At 59.1% G+C, this 20474-nt stretch overlaps 3 protein-coding genes across 5 annotated transcripts; 2 read left to right on the top strand and 1 right to left on the bottom strand.

Moving 5' to 3' along the window:
- Positions 1–97: 97 nt before the first annotated feature.
- Positions 98–5745, top strand: MUS81 (MUS81 structure-specific endonuclease subunit). 3 transcript variants are annotated; one of them, XM_008146941.3, is made up of 17 exons: positions 98–198; positions 437–629; positions 723–852; positions 1097–1179; positions 1681–1779; positions 1892–1960; positions 2118–2203; positions 2745–2885; positions 3081–3176; positions 3264–3385; positions 3476–3573; positions 4140–4256; positions 4348–4443; positions 4621–4749; positions 4827–4930; positions 5416–5499; positions 5591–5745. In XM_008146941.3, the coding sequence occupies exons 2-17, from the start codon at positions 495–497 to the stop codon at positions 5655–5657; spliced, it is 1656 nt and encodes a 551-aa protein (XP_008145163.2). In that variant the 5' UTR covers positions 98–198; positions 437–494; the 3' UTR covers positions 5658–5745. The 3 variants fall into 3 exon arrangements, with proteins under 3 accessions (XP_008145163.2, XP_054581619.1, XP_028009668.2); XM_054725644.1 differs by lacking the exon at positions 98–198 and having other exon boundaries at positions 279–629; positions 5452–5499; XM_028153867.2 differs by lacking the exons at positions 98–198; positions 4621–4749 and having other exon boundaries at positions 279–629.
- A 140-nt stretch (positions 5746–5885) lies between these two features.
- On the bottom strand, positions 5886–12297 carry EFEMP2 (EGF containing fibulin extracellular matrix protein 2). Its single transcript, XM_054725645.1, has 11 exons — positions 12207–12297; positions 11825–11936; positions 11559–11607; positions 10778–10984; positions 10081–10203; positions 9696–9812; positions 9423–9542; positions 8119–8238; positions 7905–8031; positions 7500–7695; positions 5886–6696 (listed from the first exon to the last, which is right to left on the bottom strand). The coding sequence occupies exons 2-11, from the start codon at positions 11933–11935 to the stop codon at positions 6535–6537; spliced, it is 1332 nt and encodes a 443-aa protein (XP_054581620.1). The 5' UTR covers position 11936; positions 12207–12297; the 3' UTR covers positions 5886–6534.
- A 4788-nt stretch (positions 12298–17085) lies between these two features.
- CTSW (cathepsin W) lies at positions 17086–20381 on the top strand. Its single transcript, XM_008146939.3, has 10 exons — positions 17086–17177; positions 17404–17488; positions 18306–18419; positions 18811–18965; positions 19072–19168; positions 19252–19332; positions 19409–19531; positions 19734–19798; positions 19880–20077; positions 20152–20381. The coding sequence occupies exons 1-10, from the start codon at positions 17091–17093 to the stop codon at positions 20263–20265; spliced, it is 1119 nt and encodes a 372-aa protein (XP_008145161.1). The 5' UTR covers positions 17086–17090; the 3' UTR covers positions 20266–20381.
- The last annotated feature ends 93 nt before the right edge of the window (positions 20382–20474 follow it).

Here is a 20474-nt window from a genome sequence, read left to right as displayed (position 1 = left end):
ACCTGCACCTGTTTGCCCCCCACCCCCCACCTGTCCTGCCCTTCCCAAGCCCAGTTTCTTTCTCCAGCCTCCTCCGCTACGGCGAGGCCGAAACTGACAGCCTCAGGTTACTTGGTTAAGCGCCGCCCCCGCCAGCCCTCCGGGCCACAAGGGGGCGCTGTCCCCTCTCTCGCCTGCACGAAGACCGCTCTAGACTCGGTAGTGGGAGAGGGACGGGTTTGGGCTCCGGGGGCCGGGGTGGGACGCGTCCAAAAGACTGAAGGGGCGGGGGTGGTGGCTGGAAAACCTTAGGGAGAGGACTGGAAGTCTCTGTAGTGCGGGGACGGGAGAGCAAGCAGCAGGAGGCTATTCTCTAGTTAGTACCCTCGTCGGACAGCGTGTTGGGAGAGGTCCCGCCCTCACCCATCTCAGCCAGGGGTTCGAATTCTTTGTCTAGAACTGGTGGCGTCCCAGTCCCACCGGCTTGAGGCGCCAAAGGACCAGTCTTGGGGCTCATGGCGGCGCCGGTCCGCTGGGGCCGGAAACGCCCGCTGCCGATTTGCCCCAACCCGCTCTTTGTACGTTGGCTGACCGAGTGGCGGGACGAGGCAGCCAGCAGGGGGCGCCGCACACAATTCGTATTTCAAAAGGTGGGTCTGGGCCGGGCCTGATGGGGCAGGTGCTGGCGGAGCCAGACGACCAGGCCCGCCCTGACCCGGTACGGTACCCTGTACCCCCGCCAGGCGCTGCGCTCCCTCCGGCGATACCCACTCCCCCTGCGCAGCGGCAAAGAAGCTAAGATCCTACGGCATTTCGGAGACGGGCTGTGCCGGATGCTGGACCAGCGGCTGCAGCAGCACCGATCTTCGGGCGGTGAGCGCTGGACGCAGGGGTCGGTGGTCCCCTGAGCCTCCCACAGTGCAGCCTTCGCAACCACCTGGCATACCTAACTCCCCACTCCTGCCCAAGTTACTGCTGGTCGTTGGACTAGTGTCTGGCTCTCTCAGAACCGCACCGTTCTCAGCTACCATACGAGCTGGCAGTGTCCCAAACCCTCCCACCTGCTGGGTTTCTGGATTCTGTGGGGTCTGGGGTTGACTCTCTTCTGCTCCCGCAGGTGATCATGCCCCAGATTCATCTGGAGCTAAGAATCCAGCCTCGGAATGGCCACCTGCCGAAGTCCCGGAGGCTTCCATGCCAGTGAGGATGGGGCAAGGGAAAGGGGAGCACTAGGATGGAAGTAAGATGTGTAGATCTCCCCACCAGTGATGCCTAGCCGTGGGCAAATGAGTATCTTTCTGATACTTAGTTTTCTCACCTGTAGATGAGTATGTTGATTGATAATAGAGTCATTTGGGAGAGTTCCATGATCAAGCTATTGAGGCCACGCCCAGTGAATTGTGGGGGTTGCTGTTCCTGAGTTGTCTTGTGTGACCACCTCTGTCCTGCAGTGGGTGGTAGAACTGAGGCTGGACCAGGTCGATTACACCATCTCCCCACAACCCTCCCCTGCCTCACCCCGGCTTTGCAGGGGGTCATCCCCTCCTCTGGCCTATTTTACAGATGTGGAACCTGAGAGGCAGCTGAGGGGCTTAGCAGGGCCATGCTGAGATAACACCGGAACCTCGGCCCAGCCAGGCATTAAGTCTACAGGGCATGGCTCTCTGGCTTTTGTGTTCAGAGCCCCTTTGTGCCTTTCAGGATCCATCCCAGCCCAAAGCGGGGAGCTCCAGCAGCTACTGGCCGGCTCGGCACTCAGGAGCACGAGCAGTCCTGTTGCTGCTCTATCGAGAGCACCTGGTGAGGGCCGGCTACACCCGGAGGCGGGAACCCAGGCGCGGGGCGTGAGGCCCTGGAGGAGGCTGGCGCAGGCACTGAACCTCCTTTGGTCACATTTCTGCCTCGGTTACAGAATCCCAGTGGCCACAGCTTCCTAACCAAGGAGGAGCTGCTGCAGAGGTGTGCCCAGGAGTTTCCTGGGGTGAGCACTGAGGGGGGAAGGATGGGGCCGGGTGGCTCTGGATCTGACCCTGAGCCCGCCAGAGGCTGCCCTTCCTGGGAGAAGTGGCATGGGGCACAGCGAGTTGGACACACGGCAGCACCAGGGGCCCTCTAAGGGTCTCCTCTTCTGTGGACAGGTGGCCCCTGGGAGCACTGGACCCTGGCCAGCCCTCCGCTCCCTTCTCCATAGGAACCTGGTCTACAGGACACACCAACCAGCCAGGTGGGGTCAACTACAAGGCGGTGCAGGACCGAGTGGTGGGAGGGGGATCATGCATGATGTTCTGAGTGCGGCCTGCAGTCGCCTAGCAATTCCTAGGTCTCATAATGTTGAAGTTGGGGGAGGCCTTGCCTCCAGAAGCCCCACTGGGGGGAGGGGGTACCAGGAGGGTCTGAGAGACCAAGCAGGGAGGGTGAGGTGCCACAGGTTATCGGACTAGCAGAAAGGCTTCGCTGAGAACATAGCATTTGACAGGTCTTAGAATCCAGAGGGTAGAGATGCAGGAAAGGCAGTCCAGGGAGGAGGAACAATGTAAACAAAGTTGGGAGGAAGCGAAGTCTGAGACGCACTTATTACAGACTTGACTTGAGAAATGGCCCTGGGCAGGTCCAGAGGAAGCTGATCTGGGGTGTTGGGGGTGGAAGCCAGGGGACTTATTTGTGCAGGTTGCCAAGGGCGTGGTGAGACCAGCTAGCGGGCAGCAGCAGGAGAGCGTGCCAGGTAAGAGTGAAGAAGGGATCTGTTTGTCTCCTCCGCCCACCAGGTACTCACTGACCCCGCAGGGGCTGGAGCTGGCCCAGAAGCTGGCAGAGTCAGAGGGCCTGAGCTCACTGAATGCGCGCACTGGGCCGGAGGAGCCCTCTGGGGAGGAGCCCGAAGTGCCAGGACCGGCCTCCGCTGAGCTGTGAGGAAGGGGGCAGGGAGAGGGGGAGGAAAGAAAAGGGAAGCGGGAGGAGTCTCAGAAGTGAGGCCAACACCCCACCCCTGTCTCCATCACCTACAGCTGAGCGGTGGCTGCACCACTTGCACTGGGTTTGGAGGGGAAGCTGCCTTGGCACTGAGGCTCCGGCCTCACTCACCCACCCCCTCCTCCCTGTAGCGGCGCCAGGGAAGGCAGTGTCCAGCAGCCACCGCTGGAGCTGAGGCCTGGGGAGTACAGGGTGCTGTTGTGTGTGGATGTTGGCGAGGCCAAGGGGTGAGTGAGGTGGGGGAAGGGAGGGAGGGGATGCTGGGGGATGTCACTGGCCTGCCCTGACCTCAGCCTCCCACCTTGCAATTCCAGGGCGGGGCACAGGCCAGAGCTGCTCCGCCAGCTGCAGCGGCTGCACGTGACCCACATGGTGCGCAAACTGCACGTTGGGGACTTCGTGTGGGTGGCCCAGGAGACCAGGCCCAGAGACCCATGTAAGGGGTGTGGACAGGAAGGTGGTTGTCAGAGGCAGGGCCTGGTGGGTGGGGGGACGTGAGCCAATGGGACCCTTGGCCTCTCGGCAGCGAGACCTGGGGAACTGGTCCTGGACCACATCGTGGAGCGCAAGCGGCTGGATGACCTATGCAGCAGCATCATCGATGGCCGCTTCCGGGAACAGAAGGTTCCTTTACCAGCCTCCGAACCCACTACTTCCCGCCTGCTCCGGGGTTTCCTCAGCCACGGGGAATCCCGGGGAACTCCTGGGTAGCCTCAAGGAAGAGTTCCCACAACTCCAGCCATGCCCCTTAGAGCTGTCCCTCGGGCCCCTCCAGGGGCACGGGGTGTCTGGCTGGGGGGAGGAGCATGTTAAAGACCCCTGGAGTGCCCAGTCCCTTCAGTCTGGCATAACAAGGCCCAAAGTTCCAGAAGTGGAACCGCTGTTTCTCTGTACTGGCTCCTGGGCTGATCCCATAATGAGACCACGTACGGGCTGAGGGAGGCTTGAAGAATGGGCATCATTAAAGATGGTGGACAGGCTTTCCATGCAAGAGTAACAGCATGAACAAAGGTGTGGAGGTCACTCTGAGACAAGTAGAAAGACTAGCGAGGACAAGAAGATGAATTAGTGGGATCAGGGTTCCATGGGGATGTTGAGTGACATGATGGGTGGCCCAGCATAGGGGCATCCAGGCCTTACATTCCCTTCCTACCCCCTCGCCCCCCACCCCCACCCCTCGGCTTCCCCAGTTCAGGCTAAAGCGCTGCGGCCTGGGGCGCCGAGTGTACCTCGTGGAGGAGCATGGCTCGGCGCACAACCTCAGCCTTCCCGAGAGCACACTGCTGCAGGCCGTCACCAACACTCAGGTGAGCTGGGAGGGCAGGGCCAGACTCGCAGGGGACCCTGTGTCTGTGGCTTGGGCCAGGAGCCACCTCCCTGTTGGGTCCTCTTCCCCAGGTCATCGATGGCTTCTTCGTGAAGCGCACAGCAGACATTAAGGAGTCAGCTGCCTACCTGGCCCTCTTGACGCGGGGCCTGGAGAGACTCTACCAGGTGAGCAGGTGCATGTGTGTGCACGGGTCCCTTTCCTGGGCCCTGTGCGCCCCAAGGACGGCGAGGTGAGTGAGATCCCTATTTCTCCGTGGGCCCCCTGGGGCCTAGGACCCGGCAAGGACTGGCTGGGGGGTTTCCCTAGAGCTCTGGCCTGGCCTCAGTCCCCTCTCCCCTCAGGGCCACACCCTACGCAGTCGCCCCTGGGGAACCTCAGGGGACCCCGAATCAGGATCTGGGCCCTCCCCAAATCCTCTCTGCTCACTCCTCACCTTCAATGACTTCAACGCGGGAGCCATCAAAAACAAGGTACTGCCTCTGCCCAGAGCCTCCTTCATGTGGTCCAGCCCCAGATGACCCCTAATACAGCCCTCCCCTGACCCCAGGCCCAGTCTGTGAGGGAGGTTTTCGCCCGGCAGCTGATGCAGGTTCGGGGAGTGAGTGGGGAGAAGGCAGCAGCCCTGGTGGATCGGTACAGCACCCCTGCCAGGTAGGCCTCCACGGAGCCCCTTGGGGTCCACTGCCCCTGCCCCCCAGCGTGGATTTCAGCTCAGCCAGTGCTTTGTGGAGGGTTTGGTTCTGTGAGGGCTGTCCAGGCCCCGAGATGGACAGATTCAGCTGAACCTTGGGGACGTTGGGGAGTAAGGAAGACAGTGCCAGCCAGGACCAGACAGTATCTCAGGGGTCGGGGGAGCCCACAAGAGGAAGGTCTCATTCCACCTGGTGTAGCAGAGAAGGCATCCTGGGAGCTGGGGCGGGGGGGTGGAGGGGAGACTGAGCCAAGAACTTGGAGAACAGGAAGGGAGGGTGAGTGGGATGGAGCAGAGCCTTGAATGCCAGGTTCAGGAAGTATGAGGTGGTCCTGATGCCTTTAACCAGTGCAGACCCCCTCCTACCTGTCTCCCATGACTTTGGCCCAAGCTGCTCAGAGGGGCCAGCAGTCAGCCACTGTCAAATGCTCCACCCCATCTCCAGCCTGCTGGCTGCCTATGATGCCTGTGCCACCCCCAGGGAACAGGAGATGCTGCTGAGCACCGTCAAGTGTGGGCAGCTGCAGAGGTGAGGCCGGGGACAGAACCTGGAGGGAATGGCTGGGGCCGAAGTGCTGTGGTCCAGGACCTGACCCTCCTTCGCCTCTCTCTTCACGCAGGAATCTGGGACCCGCCCTGAGCAGGACCTTGTCCCAGCTCTACTGCAGCCACAGCCCCTTGACCTGAGCTGGGCCACGAGACGGACCCAGCACCCATAACCTAGGCTGGCCAGCCTTTACCCAGCATCTTGGGGCTTCAACAAAAGTCTAGTGTTTGCAGCTTTGTGTGCTATGGGGATGGCAGGCCGCAGGGCCTTGTAAAATACCCAGGTGGTTTTAGCTGAGCTCCTGAGGACCTGGAGTTTGCTGGGAGAGCACGGAGACTGGCAGGGAGATGGAGTCGGTGAGACGCTGCAACTTTGAATCTAGTTTATGTCATCAGACGATCCCTGATCAAACAAAATTTCCTTCGATAAAAGGTTCTGTCGCTTGGAAAAGACACGTTTAAAAAGCACTAACAGTCAAATCGCCTCATTTTATGGATTGGAAAACTGAGTCCCAGGGAGCTGCTAGGGTTTGTCCAATTGATAGTTTGAGGCCAAAGTAGGATTGAAACCAGGGCCTCCTGGCACTGCCTAGAGCAGGGTTTCTCAGGCTCCCTGCAAACCAGCCACGCCCACATTTCTGCTGGGGCCTGGAGTCTGCAGCCTCGTTACTTCCGCCCCCTCTCAGGGTGATTCTGATACCCGTGGCATATAGACCAATCCCAGCCTTGGGCACACAGCTCCCAACTTCTGCCCAAGGGGTCCCCTCAGCCTGAACCAACCCCCGCTTGAGGCGGACTTGACCCGCCTCCCACAAGCCTGGCCCCTTCCCCAGTCTGGGGTTCACTGCAGTATTACCCGCCCACCTCAGCCACCAGGACTCCTTCTTTCTCCCTTTATTGCCTTTCTCTCTCTACCCTTCACAATAGCATCTTCCCTTTTAGCAGAACACGGTCATCCCTGAGCCTCAGGCTTCTTGGCTACAGGGACCTCCCCCTCCCTGAGAGCTGTCCCCTCTCCTCAGAAGGTGTAGGCCCCCACGAAGACGGTGAGTCTCAGTACAGAGCTGGCCCGGTAGCTCATGAGGGAGTTCATGGTTACCATCTCGAGGTCCAGCACATACTCCCGGGGGCCCGTCACGGGCCGGGCGAGGACCAGCATGGCGCTGACATTGTTGATTTGCTGCAGGGCACAGTGGGTGGGGGGACATGTAGATTGTATCAACCTTCGTGCCAGGACCCTCGGCCAGCATCACCTCCCTGCCCCATGTTTTGCACCCACAACCAGTTGTCTGTGAAGCAGAGAGAGCCCTGGCCAGGCTGTGGTCCCAGCTGCCATCAGGCTCCATGACACCCTTGACGTCTCATCCCCTGCACCCAGGCTCCTGCCCTCAGAGGTTTTTCACTGGTGCTCTTCCCGCCCTTTCCAGCTAGTTCTTTCGTCTAACCAGGGTCCGCTGTAACTCAGGGCCAGGTGGGAGACTGGGGTGACCTGGAGCAAGCGTCTCCCCTTCAAAGCTTTCCGTTTCAGAAAGAAGACAAGGACTGATAGCAGACAAACCTGTGCGCCCTCTCACTCCTCACCCCTGGGCCCTCCCTCCTAACAGCTCCACCAGCAGAGCTGATTCTCTGACGGGAGGCCACTGCCCCACCCATCCCTAAGGCCCAGCTCCCCTGCTGTCCTTCATGGCTCTGCCTGTAACCTCGGAGTCCTCTCACGTCAGTCACTTGTTCTACGGGTGAAGAAACGGGCCAGATACAGAAACGCAAACCCCAGTGTGTCCTTAGAAGTCCATTTAACAATCTAGTTTGTCCCCAGGTAGTTCATAACACCCCTACCTTTCTACAGAAATTCCGCCTCCCGGGGGTGGGGCTTTGAGGAGAGGCGGGGCATGGTGGCATAACCGAATCTCCCATTTAAGGTTTCCTGGAATTCAATTTTGGATGCTGCATGTCATTTGAGGGGTAGGTGGGGGAAAGCCTTACCCTAATGTAGAAGTCCCCCTGCGAGTTCCCAGCGCGGATCTGAAAGGCATTGTAGGCGCCGGGGTAGACGGAGGTCGCCTGGATCTGGAACACGTCGGCGGGCACGCTCCGCTCCGAGGTGATGCTCATGTAGCGGTGCACGATGGAGGAGGGCTGCTCCCGGCACAGGGGATTGGAGGCCGGGCAGAGGCAGCGACTAGGGCCCGCGGGAAGGGCATACGAATGAGGTCCTAGCCCATTCCCCAAATTTGGCCCATCCCCCAAATTAGTGCGCATGGTTGGCATGAAGGACTGCAACTCCCATCAACCCCCGCGGCACTGGCCAGCCCTCATAGAGGCCAGCCAGCTGCAGAGCCCAATGGGGGTTGTACTGTGTGTGGAGGGGGTGGCCTCGAGTTGACTCACTTGTCGGACACCTGCACATAGGGCTCCACGCAGCGGTTGGTGTCCACACAGCGGTAGCCCCCATAGAAGTTGACACAGGTTTGGGCCTCAGAGCACTGGTGTGCACCGGACTCACACTCGTCAACGTCTGTGCCAGGGGAGAGGGGCTGGGACCTGGACATCAGGCCACTAACCCCTGACACCACCCTGCCCACTCCACCCGGGCAGCCCGTACCTTGGCAGAGGCGCGTGGCCAGCAGCTGGTAGCCCTGTGGGCAGTGGCAGGAGAAGCGGCCGGGCTCGTTGACGCAGCGGTACTGGCAGAGGTAACTGGAGTAGCTGCACTCGTCAATATCTGCGGAGAAGAGGGATGAGGCCTCTGGGTCAAGGGCATTTCTCTCAGTCAGTCCCATAAACGTTACAGAGAGAGCCCAGCCCCCCGGTAGGTCCAGTGTGGGAAGACAGAGGGGGATGGAACAGCCATGCGAGCAGGGGTATGGAGAATTCAAAAGACTGCCCAGACCGCCCCGCTCTCGGACTGGAGAGGAAACTAGATGAAAGCACTAGGCTTGGTTTTATTCCCACTGAGTTTTGGAAACCTCGATTTCCCTGTCAATAAAATGAGTAAGTTAGACCAGCTGAGCCTTGAGGGCCCAGTCGGCTCCGGTACTCAGTAACTTGCCCAGTTCCTGCAACCCACGACCACCCACAGTCACCTCCTGCCACTGCGGTCTGCACAGGCGGGAGCCGGGTTTTCTACCCGGGTTTCCCTCGTGCTGCCTCGCCCTGAGCCAGGTACCAACGGGGCCCTCTGGGCAGCAAAGCATACTATAAACAGGGTGTGTGGCCAGTTGACACGGAATGAGAAGTCGGGGTGGAGACCTGGCCCCGTCTCCCCCTAGCTGTATGATCTTGGGCAAGTCACTTAACCCCTCTTTGTTGAAGGACTTCATGCTTACTCTTTTCTTGTAAGCCTCTCAACAAGCCTTGAAGGAGATAATGTCTTCATTTTGCAGAGAAAGGAAACAAATTATACTTATCTCATAGGATTGCTAGCAGGATTAAATAAAGTCAAGTATATAAGGGAAGTGCCCTGCACAGGGAAAGTTCTGGATAAATGGCATTCACTTTAAAGTGCTGCTGCTTGGGACTTGACGAAGCCTGAGTGTTGTCATTTTCCCACTTAGTTCTCAAGACAACCCGTTTTACAGATGAATAACTGGGTTGAGAGAGAAGAGTGACTCGTCATAATCCTGGATTCAAATGCAAGTCAGCCTGATTACAAGGGAGGAGGCCACTTACACCCTTGCTCAATGACCTGACTGCTCCCTCTGTGCCTTCCCTGCCAGGCTGGGAGTCGGGGGGGTGGGGGGGCAGGTCGGCAGGAGCCCTGCAATGCAACCAGCTGGGGGTGGAGTATTTAGTGGGTACGTGGGTGCAGCATGAACGGGACATGAGGCATCCAATGGAGGGCCGTGTGGCAGGAGGCACAGCATGACGCAGGGGGCGATGGAGGAACACGTGGAGGGTGGAGCTCACCGCTGCAGGAGAAGCCATCCCGGTGCAGCTCGTAGCCCTGATGGCAGCGACACAGGAAGGTCCCGTAGGAGTTGAAACAGCGCTGCTCACATGGAGCCCCCATGTCACATTCATTCACATCTAGGGGTGCCAGAAAAATGGAAGGCGTGAAAGCCAAGGAGCAGCCCAGAGCCCCCCATTTCACCTGTTCGCCTGGGCTGGTCAGGAAGGGAGCTAGCTCCCCACCCCACATCACCCTGCCCAGGGCCCAAAGCTGGCCCAGCCCAGCCTCACCCACACAGGAGCGGTTGTTGGGCCCCAGCTGGAAGCCTGGCTCGCACTGGCAGCGGAAGGAGCCCGGCAAGTTCACGCAGCGGTGCTGGCAGTAGCGGTAGCGGCACTCGTCTATGTCTGGGAGGGCGGGCAGAGGCAGAAGTCAGGTGGGACTCAAGCGGGCTGGGAGTTAAAGCCTCGCCACCCAGAGGCTTGTCTGTGTGGGCTGGGCTGGGCCAGATCAGGCAGGACACACATACACCCCTGCTGTGCCGTGTCTGGTGACAGAGGTGGCAGGGGCCTGGGGTGAAGCCTGGAGGTGGGGCCGGGATGGGGATCAGGTGCTAGGGTGAGAGCCAGGCCAGGGGCACAGAGCAGAAACTAGCAAGGCCGCTCCCGGACTCACCCACACATTCAAGCCCAATCTTTCGGTAGCCGTCAGGGCAGGTGCACTGGTAGGAGCCGGGCAGGTTGTGGCAGTCCTGGCTGGGGCGGCAGTCGTGCAGGGCCTGGGCACACTCGTCCACGTCTGCAGGAGACACCACTCAGCCCCTGCACCACCCCTCCTGACAGACACCACAATGCTGGAGGACACACAGGCCAGGAACCACTCACATGGCATGTGGGTGATGTACCCCGAAACAGGAACACATGGATTAGACCCTCCCAACAGCACAAAACAGCCCACCAGCCTGGGCGCCAGCAGGAGAGGCACCCTAACCGGCGAGAGCCCAGGCCAGGGAAGCACAGGAAACAAGGCCTGGCCATGCTCCTGGGAGCGCTGACTCCAGGGCCTTCCTCCGAGGCCCACGGTGCCAGGGACGGGGCCGGATCGGAAAGGGTAAGGGGACAGAGGCTACGAGGCAGAGCTCTGGCCGGGTGTCTGCAGCAGTGGAGGGGAGGGTCCCGCAGGCTGGCTAGGGTAGTGGGACAGGAGTTGGGGCATCTGTGGCAGACCCCACACGAAGGGAGGGTCCAGACGTTGTTCCAGTGACTCTGAGGAGGCTTTTGAGCGAGGGAGGAACAAGAGGTCTGAGTTTTTAAGACGAGTGGCAGACACTTGGTAGGAGGACTGGACGCCTCCGTGCCAGGGTGACTCTTACCCACACAGCTCTCTTGCTCATCAGGCTCGTAGCCTGGCGGGCAGGGGTTGGGGTGTTGAGCAGGGGGCACTGGTGGTGGTGGTCCCTCGCCATGCAGGTCGTTGATGACGGCAGCCGAGCGGGGCAGGCACAAGTAGCCCCCATAGTGGTTGATGCATTTCATTTCCCCCTTGCAGGCCTCGGGGATGGTCAGGCACTCGTTGACATCTGCAGAGAGGGGCCTGCTGGGCACAGCCAGTTTCCTGGGCTGGCCGCGGAGGGGGTGGGAGGCAACAGCCCAGCTTGGCCTTCTCTAAGCTGTGACCCCGGCAGGGCCTTCCCTCTCTCCTCAACAAGCGAAGGCTGCCTGCCCAGGGCGCCTCCCCAGGGCGGATGGTGGGTGGCTGTTCCCACAGTCACCTCCACTCTCTTGTCCCTAAGAGTCTCTATCCCTCCCCAAGCTCTGGCCCTGGCTCAGCCCAAGAGTGATGAGCAGGCCTCCTAACCCACCCCCGCAGACACTGCCCTTCGGGGTGTGATGGGGCACCCCTGAGTAGGCGAGTGCTTCCAGAAGGTGCTCCTCAGGGCAGTGCCCTGTTGCTCTCCCGCTGGGAGGTGGGGGCAGGGTGTCCTGGGTTTCCCTGAGAAGGAGGGGCCTGGATGGCTTCCCCACCCCTAGCTGAGCTGGCCCCCAAAGAACCAGAGCTGGCCTGGGCAGAGCAGAGCCGGGCAGAGGACAGGCCATTGGAGCTGGGGTTGCGAACCCCTTCCCGGTTCCTGGGGGTCCCCCAGGCACACTCACCCCGGCAGTGCTGGCTGTCAGGGTCCCACTCATAGCCATCTGTGCATTCCTACAAGGGGACCAGCGGCGGCCAGCGTTCATCCCCTGTCCCCTCCACTGACCAGGCCAAGGTCAGGGTCCTGAGCCTGGCCACCCTCCCGGGACTGCTCCAAACAATGGCCCCAGCTGCTCCGCCAACCAGGGGAGGGGAGGATCTTCCCCAAGAGCAGCCCCCCAGGATCCTGCTGTGTCCCTTCCCATCCCGGCCGTGGCCCCACGGTCCCCACCGTGTAGCTGTCGGGCTCCTCCGAATCCTGGGGAGACGCTGCCCCCAAGAGCAGCAGCAGCAGCGCCCAGAGCAGCAGAGAGCCGGGGAGGCAGGAGGCGAAGGGGAGCATCCTGGGCGGAGGAGGTGGGCAGGGGTCAGCGCCTCCGCCTCGGCGCTCCATGCCCAGCCTGGCCCCGCCGCCTCCCGCTCGGGCCCGCACTTGGGACCCCGCGCTTCCCAGGGCGGAGGGAACTCCTCCCGCAGCCGACCCCTCGCGCAGGCCGCCCCGCCCCCGCCCGGTCCCAAGGTGGCGCGGGCGGAGGAGCGCGGGCCTCGCTCTTCGCTGACGCGACTGGGCCGAGACTGCGGCTCGCGCCCTCCCCCCACGGCCCGCCACTCACTTGGCCCGCGACGCCCCCGCGGCCCGCGGCTCCGGCGGCTCGGCTGGCTCCGGCAGTGCCCGCGGGCGGACGGACGGGCAGACGGCGCAGCTCCCTGGACGCGCGGCCCCAGGAAGCGCCCCCCGCCCGCCCGCCCGCCGCGGCGCGGCCCACCCCGGCGCCTCCGCCCGCCCCTCAGCGGATTCCTGAGCCCGCGCCAGGGGGAGGGACCCCGACCCCCCGCTTCTCCGCCCTTGGCCGGCCGCAGGCCCCCACCCGGTCCCCCGCGGCGCCGCCCGGAGCCGCCTCCGGGCTCTGGGCCAAGGTATATTCCCCCGGGATCTCCAGCGAGCTCCAGGGGCACCGATCCTAAGGCCCGGCCCCCGGACTCCCCGGCTAGTCCCCAGCCCTCAATGTGTGCACCCCGGAATGTCATACTGCGCACCCGACCCTACCTAATCCGCGCCTCCAGAATTCCATCCTGTGCACCCCACCCACATCTTAATGTCGGGTCCCCCAGACTTTCTGCGCCTCCCAGAATGTCATCCTGGGCACCTAAACCTAACCGCATACTGGGACTCCCAGGGCCTCAGTCCAGACCCGCTAAAAGTTTGTTCTGTGTACCCGGACACCCGTTCTGGGAACACCAACACTTCCCCGGGGTCCCCGAACCCTCGCCCGAGGGGGGACGCTCCCAGGCCCTGAACGGTTCATCTCTGGGGCCTCGCCCCTCCATCCCCAGGGCTGTCCGGGGGCGGGGGCTGCAGTTCCCCTTTGGCCCGGAATGAATGGAAGCCCCTGGACGGGCGGGCAGGACCACACTTGGGCGTGCAAGACGCCGGGGTCCAGCGCCAGCGTCCTTCCGGCCCTCCTCCCACCCGCGTATCCGGGGTTTCCGCCTCCTCCCGCCCCCAAGTGGAGGGAGCGCCTTTGAGGGCGGGGTTTGGGCGGAGCTGGCTCCCAGGAAGGGGCGGGGCCTCGCCTGCCCACGTCTTAGGGCGGAGCCAGACGGGAAAGGCCGCGTGTCCGGGGAGCCCCCGCCTCGGGGCACACCACGTGCGGGAACTGCGGAGCCCTCCCTTCCCTTTCCCACTCTCCTGGATCCTCACGATCTCCACGAACGCAGCCCTGCCCGGGAGGGTATGCGCAGGAGGGGACGTGGCCAGGAAGGGTCCCCAGGGGAGCCCTGGGTTCAGGGTCAGTTGGAGAGTGTCTCTCCCACCCCAAATCCTTCCCAGCTGCTTGGGTGAGGAGGCTAAAAATAATAGCTGTTTAAAACCAAAAAGACAGACATTAACAAGTGTTGATGAGCACATGGAGAAATTGGAACCCTCACACAGTGTGGGTGGGAATGTGAGTTGCGGCACCCCTTTGGAAAAATCATGGCAGATCCTCAAAATGTTACATGACCCAGCAATTTCACTCCTAGGAATATGCCCAGGGGAACTGAAACATGTCCACACAAAAAAATCTGTACACCTTGTTCATAGCAACACTGTTCATAAGAACTAAAACGTAGAAACAGTTTGATTTCTGTCGACTTACAAATGGATAAATAAAATGTATATGAATGGATAAAAAATGATAGAATATTATTCAGCCATTCAAAGGAATAAAGAACTGCTATGTGCTACCACACGGACGAACCCTGGAAGTATTATACTAGGAGAAAGAAGCCAGACAAACGGCCACATGTTCTGTAGATGTGACAGCCAGAATAGGCAAATCGGAGAGACAAACTAGATTAGTGTTTGCCAGGGGAGAACAGATCGGGGAGTGACTGCTAACAGTTACGGGATGATGAGAACGCTCTGAAATTAGATAGTGGTGTTGACCACACAATTACATAGATACACTAAAAACCACTGAATTGTATAATTTACAAGGGTAAATGTTATGGTATGTGAATTACATATCGCAACAGAGCCATTATTTAAAAAATAATAAAATGTTACCGCTGGATTATCAAGATCTAACCATTCCAAGTATCAGCATGTACCCTCCTGCCAAGCCAGGGAAGGGGTGCCATTATCACCCCATCTCACAGATGAGAGGCTAAGGTTTGTTCAGGCCAGAGCTAAGGACAGGATTTGAACACAAGTCCTTCTGACTCCAAGACTCTGGGCTCTAATAAAATATAAAAACAACAACAACAAACCAAGAGAGAAGACTCTGGCTCCTTGCCCCACAGTAGAGCATTAAGGACCCACCATTAGAACAGCTGCTCCTTGCCAGCCAGGGTGGGAGGTGCGCCACAGTCAAAGGAACTGTCACTGCCACTTAGAGACGAGGAACAGAGGTCCGGAGGGGAATGGCTGGCTGCACAGTTGACGTCTGGAACTTGGACCCAAGCCTCCAACTGCACTATTAGGCCTGTGTGCACTTGCCACTCAAAGTTGTCTCCTGACCTCTGTGACCCTAACAACTTCCCCGCCTTCAGCCCTTCTGCACTGGGGCACAAAGCCTCATCTGGGTTGATGTCAGGAGTTCCTCCCAGGCAGTGAGCCCTTGAGACCCCTGGGCCCCTGGGCCAGCCCTCACTGGGTGCCAGCCAGGAGCTGCAGGATGAGTGCAAGTGAGTGAGTGAGTGGGGAAGTTCATTCATCCATCCATTCACTCAACGAATGTTCACTGTGTGGCCACCATTGCCCAGGCTGTTAGGTACCAGGGACACAGCACCAATCAAAAAAGACTAAAATCTCCTGGCATCATGGGGCTCACAATGGAGGGAAGAAGTGGATCAATGAGGAAGGTCACCCAGCTCCACACCCCCAGTCTCTCCTCCCCCAAGTTTCCACAAGCCCCACCACCACAGAGACAGATTTTATGACACCCCCTTTTCTGCCCACACTGGGACCTCTAGCTCTGAGGCTGACACATGGGGCCTTAGTCACAGGTCACACACAATCCAAGACCAGCTTGGGGCATATGACTGGGGTCTACAGCCACGCAGCCAGGGGCCCCTCTGTGGATGGGCTGTCGACGGAATGTTAGTAAAGACAGCGTGGCTCTTTTTCCCAAATAGGGTAGTCCCTTGGCTGATTGCCCGGGGTGGGAGTGAGGGTGGTGCAGCAACATGGGGCAGGCTCCTGATGAATGAAAAGACGAGGTAGTGAGGCACACAAACAATGGAATCCCAGGACGAGCCCAGCCCCCTCTCTCCTATCATTATAAATCCACAGAGAACCAGTTCTCTCCCCATCTCTGGTCTTGGGCACTGGTTTCCATTGTGGGGACCTGGTTTCCCGCCTGGAGGCTCATAGGGGAGAGCCCCAGCCTAAGGACCCCTTCGAACGGAGGCCACAGTGACGGGTGTCAACACCCCTCCCCAGCACCTGACTTCACAGGCCTTGGCCGTGCTCTGTCTGAGATGCCAACCCTCCTATCTTTCTGCTCCCACATCCCCATGCAGATTGTGACAGGAATGAAGAACGAAAGGAGGCAGGAGCCGCTACTTGCTGTCCCTGGACACGCTCCTGCCACTTGCACTTTCCTGTTTAAAACCCATAGGAAACAACAACATGACAAGTCGTTCAGTCAACGACACCCACCAAGCCTGCTCGGTGCCGAGCCACATCCTGGGCGCTGTGGACACAGGTGCCTCAGACACCTCTGTGTGGTCGGAAGGAAGACGCAAGTGGGCTCAGGCACGGCAGGGGCTCAGGGGCTGTAGGTTACATCAGAGGATGAGAGCAGGGAAGGCTTTTTGGAGGTGACCCTTGAGCTAAGCTTTGTAGGATGAGCCAGAGTGTTTTCCCAGGGGCCACTGACCACCCTCTCTCCACACACCCAGTTGTCAGGGCCTGTGGCTCCCATAGTCCCCTGGGCTTACCCTTCACAGTGCTGATGGCTTTACGCCACTGCCCGCTTAGGACCTGTCTCCTTAAGGACAGATCCATCTAAGAATTGCCCAAAACAGGGTGGGCTGAGAGCCTCTGTTGAATAAGGAAAAAGGGTGCCCTGGCTGGGTTGGCTCAGTGGATAGAGCATTGCCCTTTGGACTGCAGGGTCCTGGGTTCGATTCTGATGAAGGGCACATGCCTAGGTTGTGGGCTCAATCCCCAGTAGGGAGCATGCGGAGACAGCCGATCAATGATTCTCTCTCATCGTTGATGTTTTTCTCTCTCTCTCTGTCCCTTCCTCTCTAAAATCAAAAATATTTATTTTTATTTTATTTTTACTTTTTTTTAATTTAATAAATCTTTATTGTTCAAATTATTACAATAGTCTCTCCTTTTCCCCCCCATAGCTCCCTCCACCCGGTTCCCACCCCACCCTTTGCCCTTACCCCCCCACACTGTCCTCATCCATAGGTGTACAATTTTTGTCCAGTCTCTTCCTGCACCCCCCATACTCCTTTACCCCTGAGAATGATCAGTCCACTCCCTTTCTATGCCCCTGATTCTATTATATTCACCAGTTTATTCTGTTCCTCAGATTTTTAATTCACTTGGTTTTTGGGTTCACTTGTTGATAGATATGTATTTGTTGTTCATAATTTTTATCTTTAATTTTTTCTTCTTCCTCTTCTTAAAGAACACCTTTCAGCATTTCATATAATACTGGTTTGGTGGTAATGAACTCCTTTAGCTTTTTCTTATCTGTGAAGCTCTTTATTGACCTTCCATTCTGAATGACAAATTTGCTGGGTAGAGTAATCTTGGTTGTAGGTTTTTGCTATTCATCACTTTGAAAAAATATATTTTAAAAAATTAAAAAAGAAAAAAAAAGGAGGGGGGAGTAGACAGGCCTTGTAGAGATAAAACCCTGAATGCCTTTTGCTTGAGGGGTCCGCCTCTCCCTCCCAGCCTAGTTTCCCCTTAGTGGTTTCTCCAGCTCCGCCCTCTCAGCCCCTCCAGCTTGGTCTTACAGCTTCCTGTCCCCAGCACTGTGGTCTACAGCAACATGGCACTAACCGTCCATCTCTCCTGCCTCCTGGTCCTGTTGGTGGAAGGTCTAGCCCAAGGCATCAAGGACTCCTTCAGAGTCCAGGTAAGTGCCCGCAACCTGCTCCCCAACCCTTCCTTCTGCAAGCCCCAAGCGTGGGGCTCACCCCTTCAGAAACAACCGACTTGTTCCCATTTCTCTGAGGGAGCAGCGGAGGCCGGAGAGGTGATTGATGTGGAGATAGAACAGACTAACTGGCTGACTCCCTAGCTCAGTCCTAGCAAGGACTCCTCATCCAACCCCCTCCCCCACCACCCTTGGTTCCTTCCAGAACTCAGGTCTGGGGCCGCTGGAGCTGAAAGAGGTCTTCACTTTGTTCCAGATCCAGTATAACCGAAGTTACTCGAACCCAGCAGGTATCATGGGACCCCTTGGTCTCTGGTCCAACCCCACTCCTCCCATTTAACCAATGATGAAATCAGGCTCAGGGTGGGCACTGGGCTTGGCTAAAGCCACTCAGCGGGACGGCAGCAGGGCTTGAGGTTAGGAAAGTCATTCCTGCGCATTGAACACGGGCGTTCTTGGCTGAGTCTGGAGGGAGGAGGTGGCTGCTGGGGGTCTGCCCAGAGGATCCTTCGGCTCCACAGCCACTTTCCTGCACCTCCTGGCAGCGAGCAGGAAACCACCATCCAGTCACGAGTTCATTCAGCAAACACCTGAAGATGCCCATTTTGTCCTCAAATTCGGACTCCCTCTCCACTGAGTTGCCGGCTCTGTTCCTGCCCTCTCTCTGGGTCTCATCTCCCTGAGGGGGGGTAATCTGTGGGTGCCTTTCAGCCTGTCATGGGCCTCTACCCCATCCTCCCCCACCCCTGCCACGTTCCAGCCCGACCTGTGGTCAGAAGTGTGAAGGTGGTGTGGCCTGGTGGCAGGAAGCCCGTCCCCAACCACCCACCTCCCCCTGAATCACTCTGCCTTCAGACCCTTTACTTGGCTCCCCCCCGCCCAGTGGGCAGAGATGCCCCCTTCCCGTCTCCTGGGAAAACCCACCCTAGTGGGCTGGGAGCCACTTCCTTGGCCCAGATTATCTGCAGCGGGGCTGGCAGGGGCCACAGGGAAGGAGCCAGTGCTCATCTGGGTGAGGGTGGGTGGGAGGACACCCAGCAGGTGGCCACTTCCTGCCCCCACGCGCTTGGGAGCCAGCCGAGGAAGACCTTCTGTCTTTTGGTCCAGAGCATGCTCGCCGCTTGGAGATCTTTGCCCAAAACCTGGCCCAGGCTCAGCGGCTGCAGGAGGAGGACTTGGGCACAGCCAAGTTTGGGGTGACTGCATTCAGTGACCTTACAGGTACCGGGACACCCCCTGGCTCCTAGGTGGTGGGTGGGGAAGCAGAGCTTGCCCAGGGATACCGGCAGATGGACAGGCTGGACCTCTGGCATTCACTTCCCAGAGAGGGACCCCGAGGACCAGAGGCCTGGGTGCTCGTCCCCAATCACCGAGGGCAGGGACAGGGATTCCGGAGGCCTGTGTCCCAGCTCAGCTCAAGGCTGAGAGAGCAGGTGCAGGGGAATGCACTGCAGCAAGGAGCCGGGTCTCTGAGCCTCAGCATCCTTGCCTTTGTGTCTCCCAGGGTATTATGGGGACTCAAATGGCCAAGGATGTGGATGGCTGGAGCGGGAGAAGCAGAATATGGGGAGGAGGGGTCAATATTGTGATCTTGGTCCCATCTGTCCCCCAGAGGAGGAGTTTGACCAGCTGTATGGGAATCAGAGGGCAGCTGGAAGGGCCCCGAATGTGGACAGAAAGGTAGGATCTGATGAGTGGGAGGAGTCAGTGCCCTCCACCTGTGACTGGCGGAAGGCGAACGGTGTCATCTCATCTGTCAAGGACCAGGTATCTGCCTCACCCAGCCTAGCGCAGTCCAGCCCCAGTGGTGGGAGGGAGAGGAGAGGGGGGCAAGGCCCAGATCCCTTATCAGCCCCCACTCCTTTCCCATTAGCACACCTGCTCATGCTGCTGGGCCATGGCGGCCGCGGGCAACATCGAAGCCCAGTGGGGCATTAAAACCAGACAGCCTGTGGAAGTCTCTGTGCAGGGTACGGCTGGAAGAGGGGCACGTGTGCCAGTGGGGGCTTGGGGCCTGGGGCTTAGTCACCCACATTGTCCCTTCTTGCACCAGAACTACTCGACTGTGGCCGCTGTGGGGATGGCTGCAGGGGCGGCTTCGTCTGGGACGCGTACATAACTGTCCTCAACAACAGTGAGTGCCGGCCTCTCTGGGGGCTGCGGGGTGGGGATGTTCTGGGGCTGAGTCTCCTGGCCTTGCTTACTTCCAGGTGGCCTGGCTAGCGAAAAGGACTACCCATTCCAGGGGGCGGTCAGAACCAAGTGCCAGGCTAAGAAGCACAAAAAGGTGGCCTGGATCCAGGACTTCATCATGCTGTCGGACAACGAGCAGAGTGCGGGCAGGGTGGAGACCCAGGCGGATGTGGGTGGGGGGAGGAGGGATGACAGGGATAGACAAACCGGGACAGAGGCAGACAGATGGGGCTATAGACAGAGATGGAGGAATGGGGGTGGGAAGGAGAGAGATGGAGACAACCATGAGCTGAGAGCAGGGGAAACTAGGCTGGCATGGCCTGATGGCACCTCTACCCCCAGGAATTGCCCGGTACCTGGCCACTGAGGGCCCCATCACGGTGACCATCAACAAGAAGCTACTGCAGGTGGGAGAGGGAAGAGAGTGGGGGGGAGAATATACAGGGGATGTGGCCCCAGACTCAGCACGTCCGCCCCTGCCCCTGCAGATATACCAGAACGGTGTGATCAAGGCCACACCAACCACCTGTGACCCTAAATATGTGGACCATGTTGTCCTGCTGGTGGGTTTTGGTAAGACCAAGTCAGTGGAGGGGAGGCAGGCAAACGTCTCATGGCATTCTCATCGTCACTCCATCCCATACTGGATCCTGAAGAACTCCTGGGGGCCCAAATGGGGTGAAAAGGTGAGTGTGATACTGGGACTGGGCAGGGCAGGCCTCTCCCCGCCTTCCGGCCCTGATGTCCTCTGACTTCCCAGGGTTATTTCCGGCTGCACCGAGGGAGCAATGCCTGTGGTATCACCAAGTTCCCGATTACTGCCCGAGTAGATCAACCATCTACTAAGAAGCCGCATGTGGTCTGCCCTCCCTGAATCCTCACAATATCGCTCTCTCCTGCTATGCCTGCTGCCGCCCTGCTGGCCACCCCCCAAAGTCTTCTCCTGTCCTCCCAACCCTCTGGCTATGAGCTGAATAAACAAAGACAAGATTCTGTATTCTCAGTGGACTCAGCTGGGTGGGGAATGGAGAGGGAGAGCAGAGACACCATTCCTGCACACATCCCAGTCCCTGCAGGGCCAGT

This window comes from Eptesicus fuscus, chromosome 13 (genome assembly GCF_027574615.1).
Source record: "Eptesicus fuscus isolate TK198812 chromosome 13, DD_ASM_mEF_20220401, whole genome shotgun sequence".
Lineage (NCBI taxonomy): Eukaryota > Metazoa > Chordata > Mammalia > Chiroptera > Vespertilionidae > Eptesicus > Eptesicus fuscus.
Note: the sequence above shows the minus strand (reverse complement) of the source record. Positions and strands in the feature narration are given on the sequence as shown.

Coding starts and splice junctions, on each gene's coding strand:
- EFEMP2 (XM_054725645.1), bottom strand. CDS start 11,935: ATGCTCCCCTTCGCCTCCTGCCTCCCCGGCTCTCTGCTGCTCTGGGCG. Junction 7,696..7,904: donor TATGTGCAGGTGTCCGACAA/GTGAGTCAACTC, acceptor CGCGGGCCCTAG/TCGCTGCCTCTGCCCGGCCT. Junction 6,697..7,499: donor AGGGGGACTTCTACATTAGG/GTAAGGCTTTCC, acceptor TGTGCCCTGCAG/CAAATCAACAATGTCAGCGC.
- MUS81 (XM_008146941.3), top strand. CDS start 495: ATGGCGGCGCCGGTCCGCTGGGGCCGGAAACGCCCGCTGCCGATTTGC. Junction 1,961..2,117: donor GTGCCCAGGAGTTTCCTGGG/GTGAGCACTGAG, acceptor TTCTGTGGACAG/GTGGCCCCTGGGAGCACTGG. Junction 3,574..4,139: donor GCCGCTTCCGGGAACAGAAG/GTTCCTTTACCA, acceptor CGGCTTCCCCAG/TTCAGGCTAAAGCGCTGCGG.
- CTSW (XM_008146939.3), top strand. CDS start 17,091: ATGGCACTAACCGTCCATCTCTCCTGCCTCCTGGTCCTGTTGGTGGAA. Junction 17,489..18,305: donor AAGTTACTCGAACCCAGCAG/GTATCATGGGAC, acceptor CTTTTGGTCCAG/AGCATGCTCGCCGCTTGGAG. Junction 19,333..19,408: donor CATAACTGTCCTCAACAACA/GTGAGTGCCGGC, acceptor GCTTACTTCCAG/GTGGCCTGGCTAGCGAAAAG.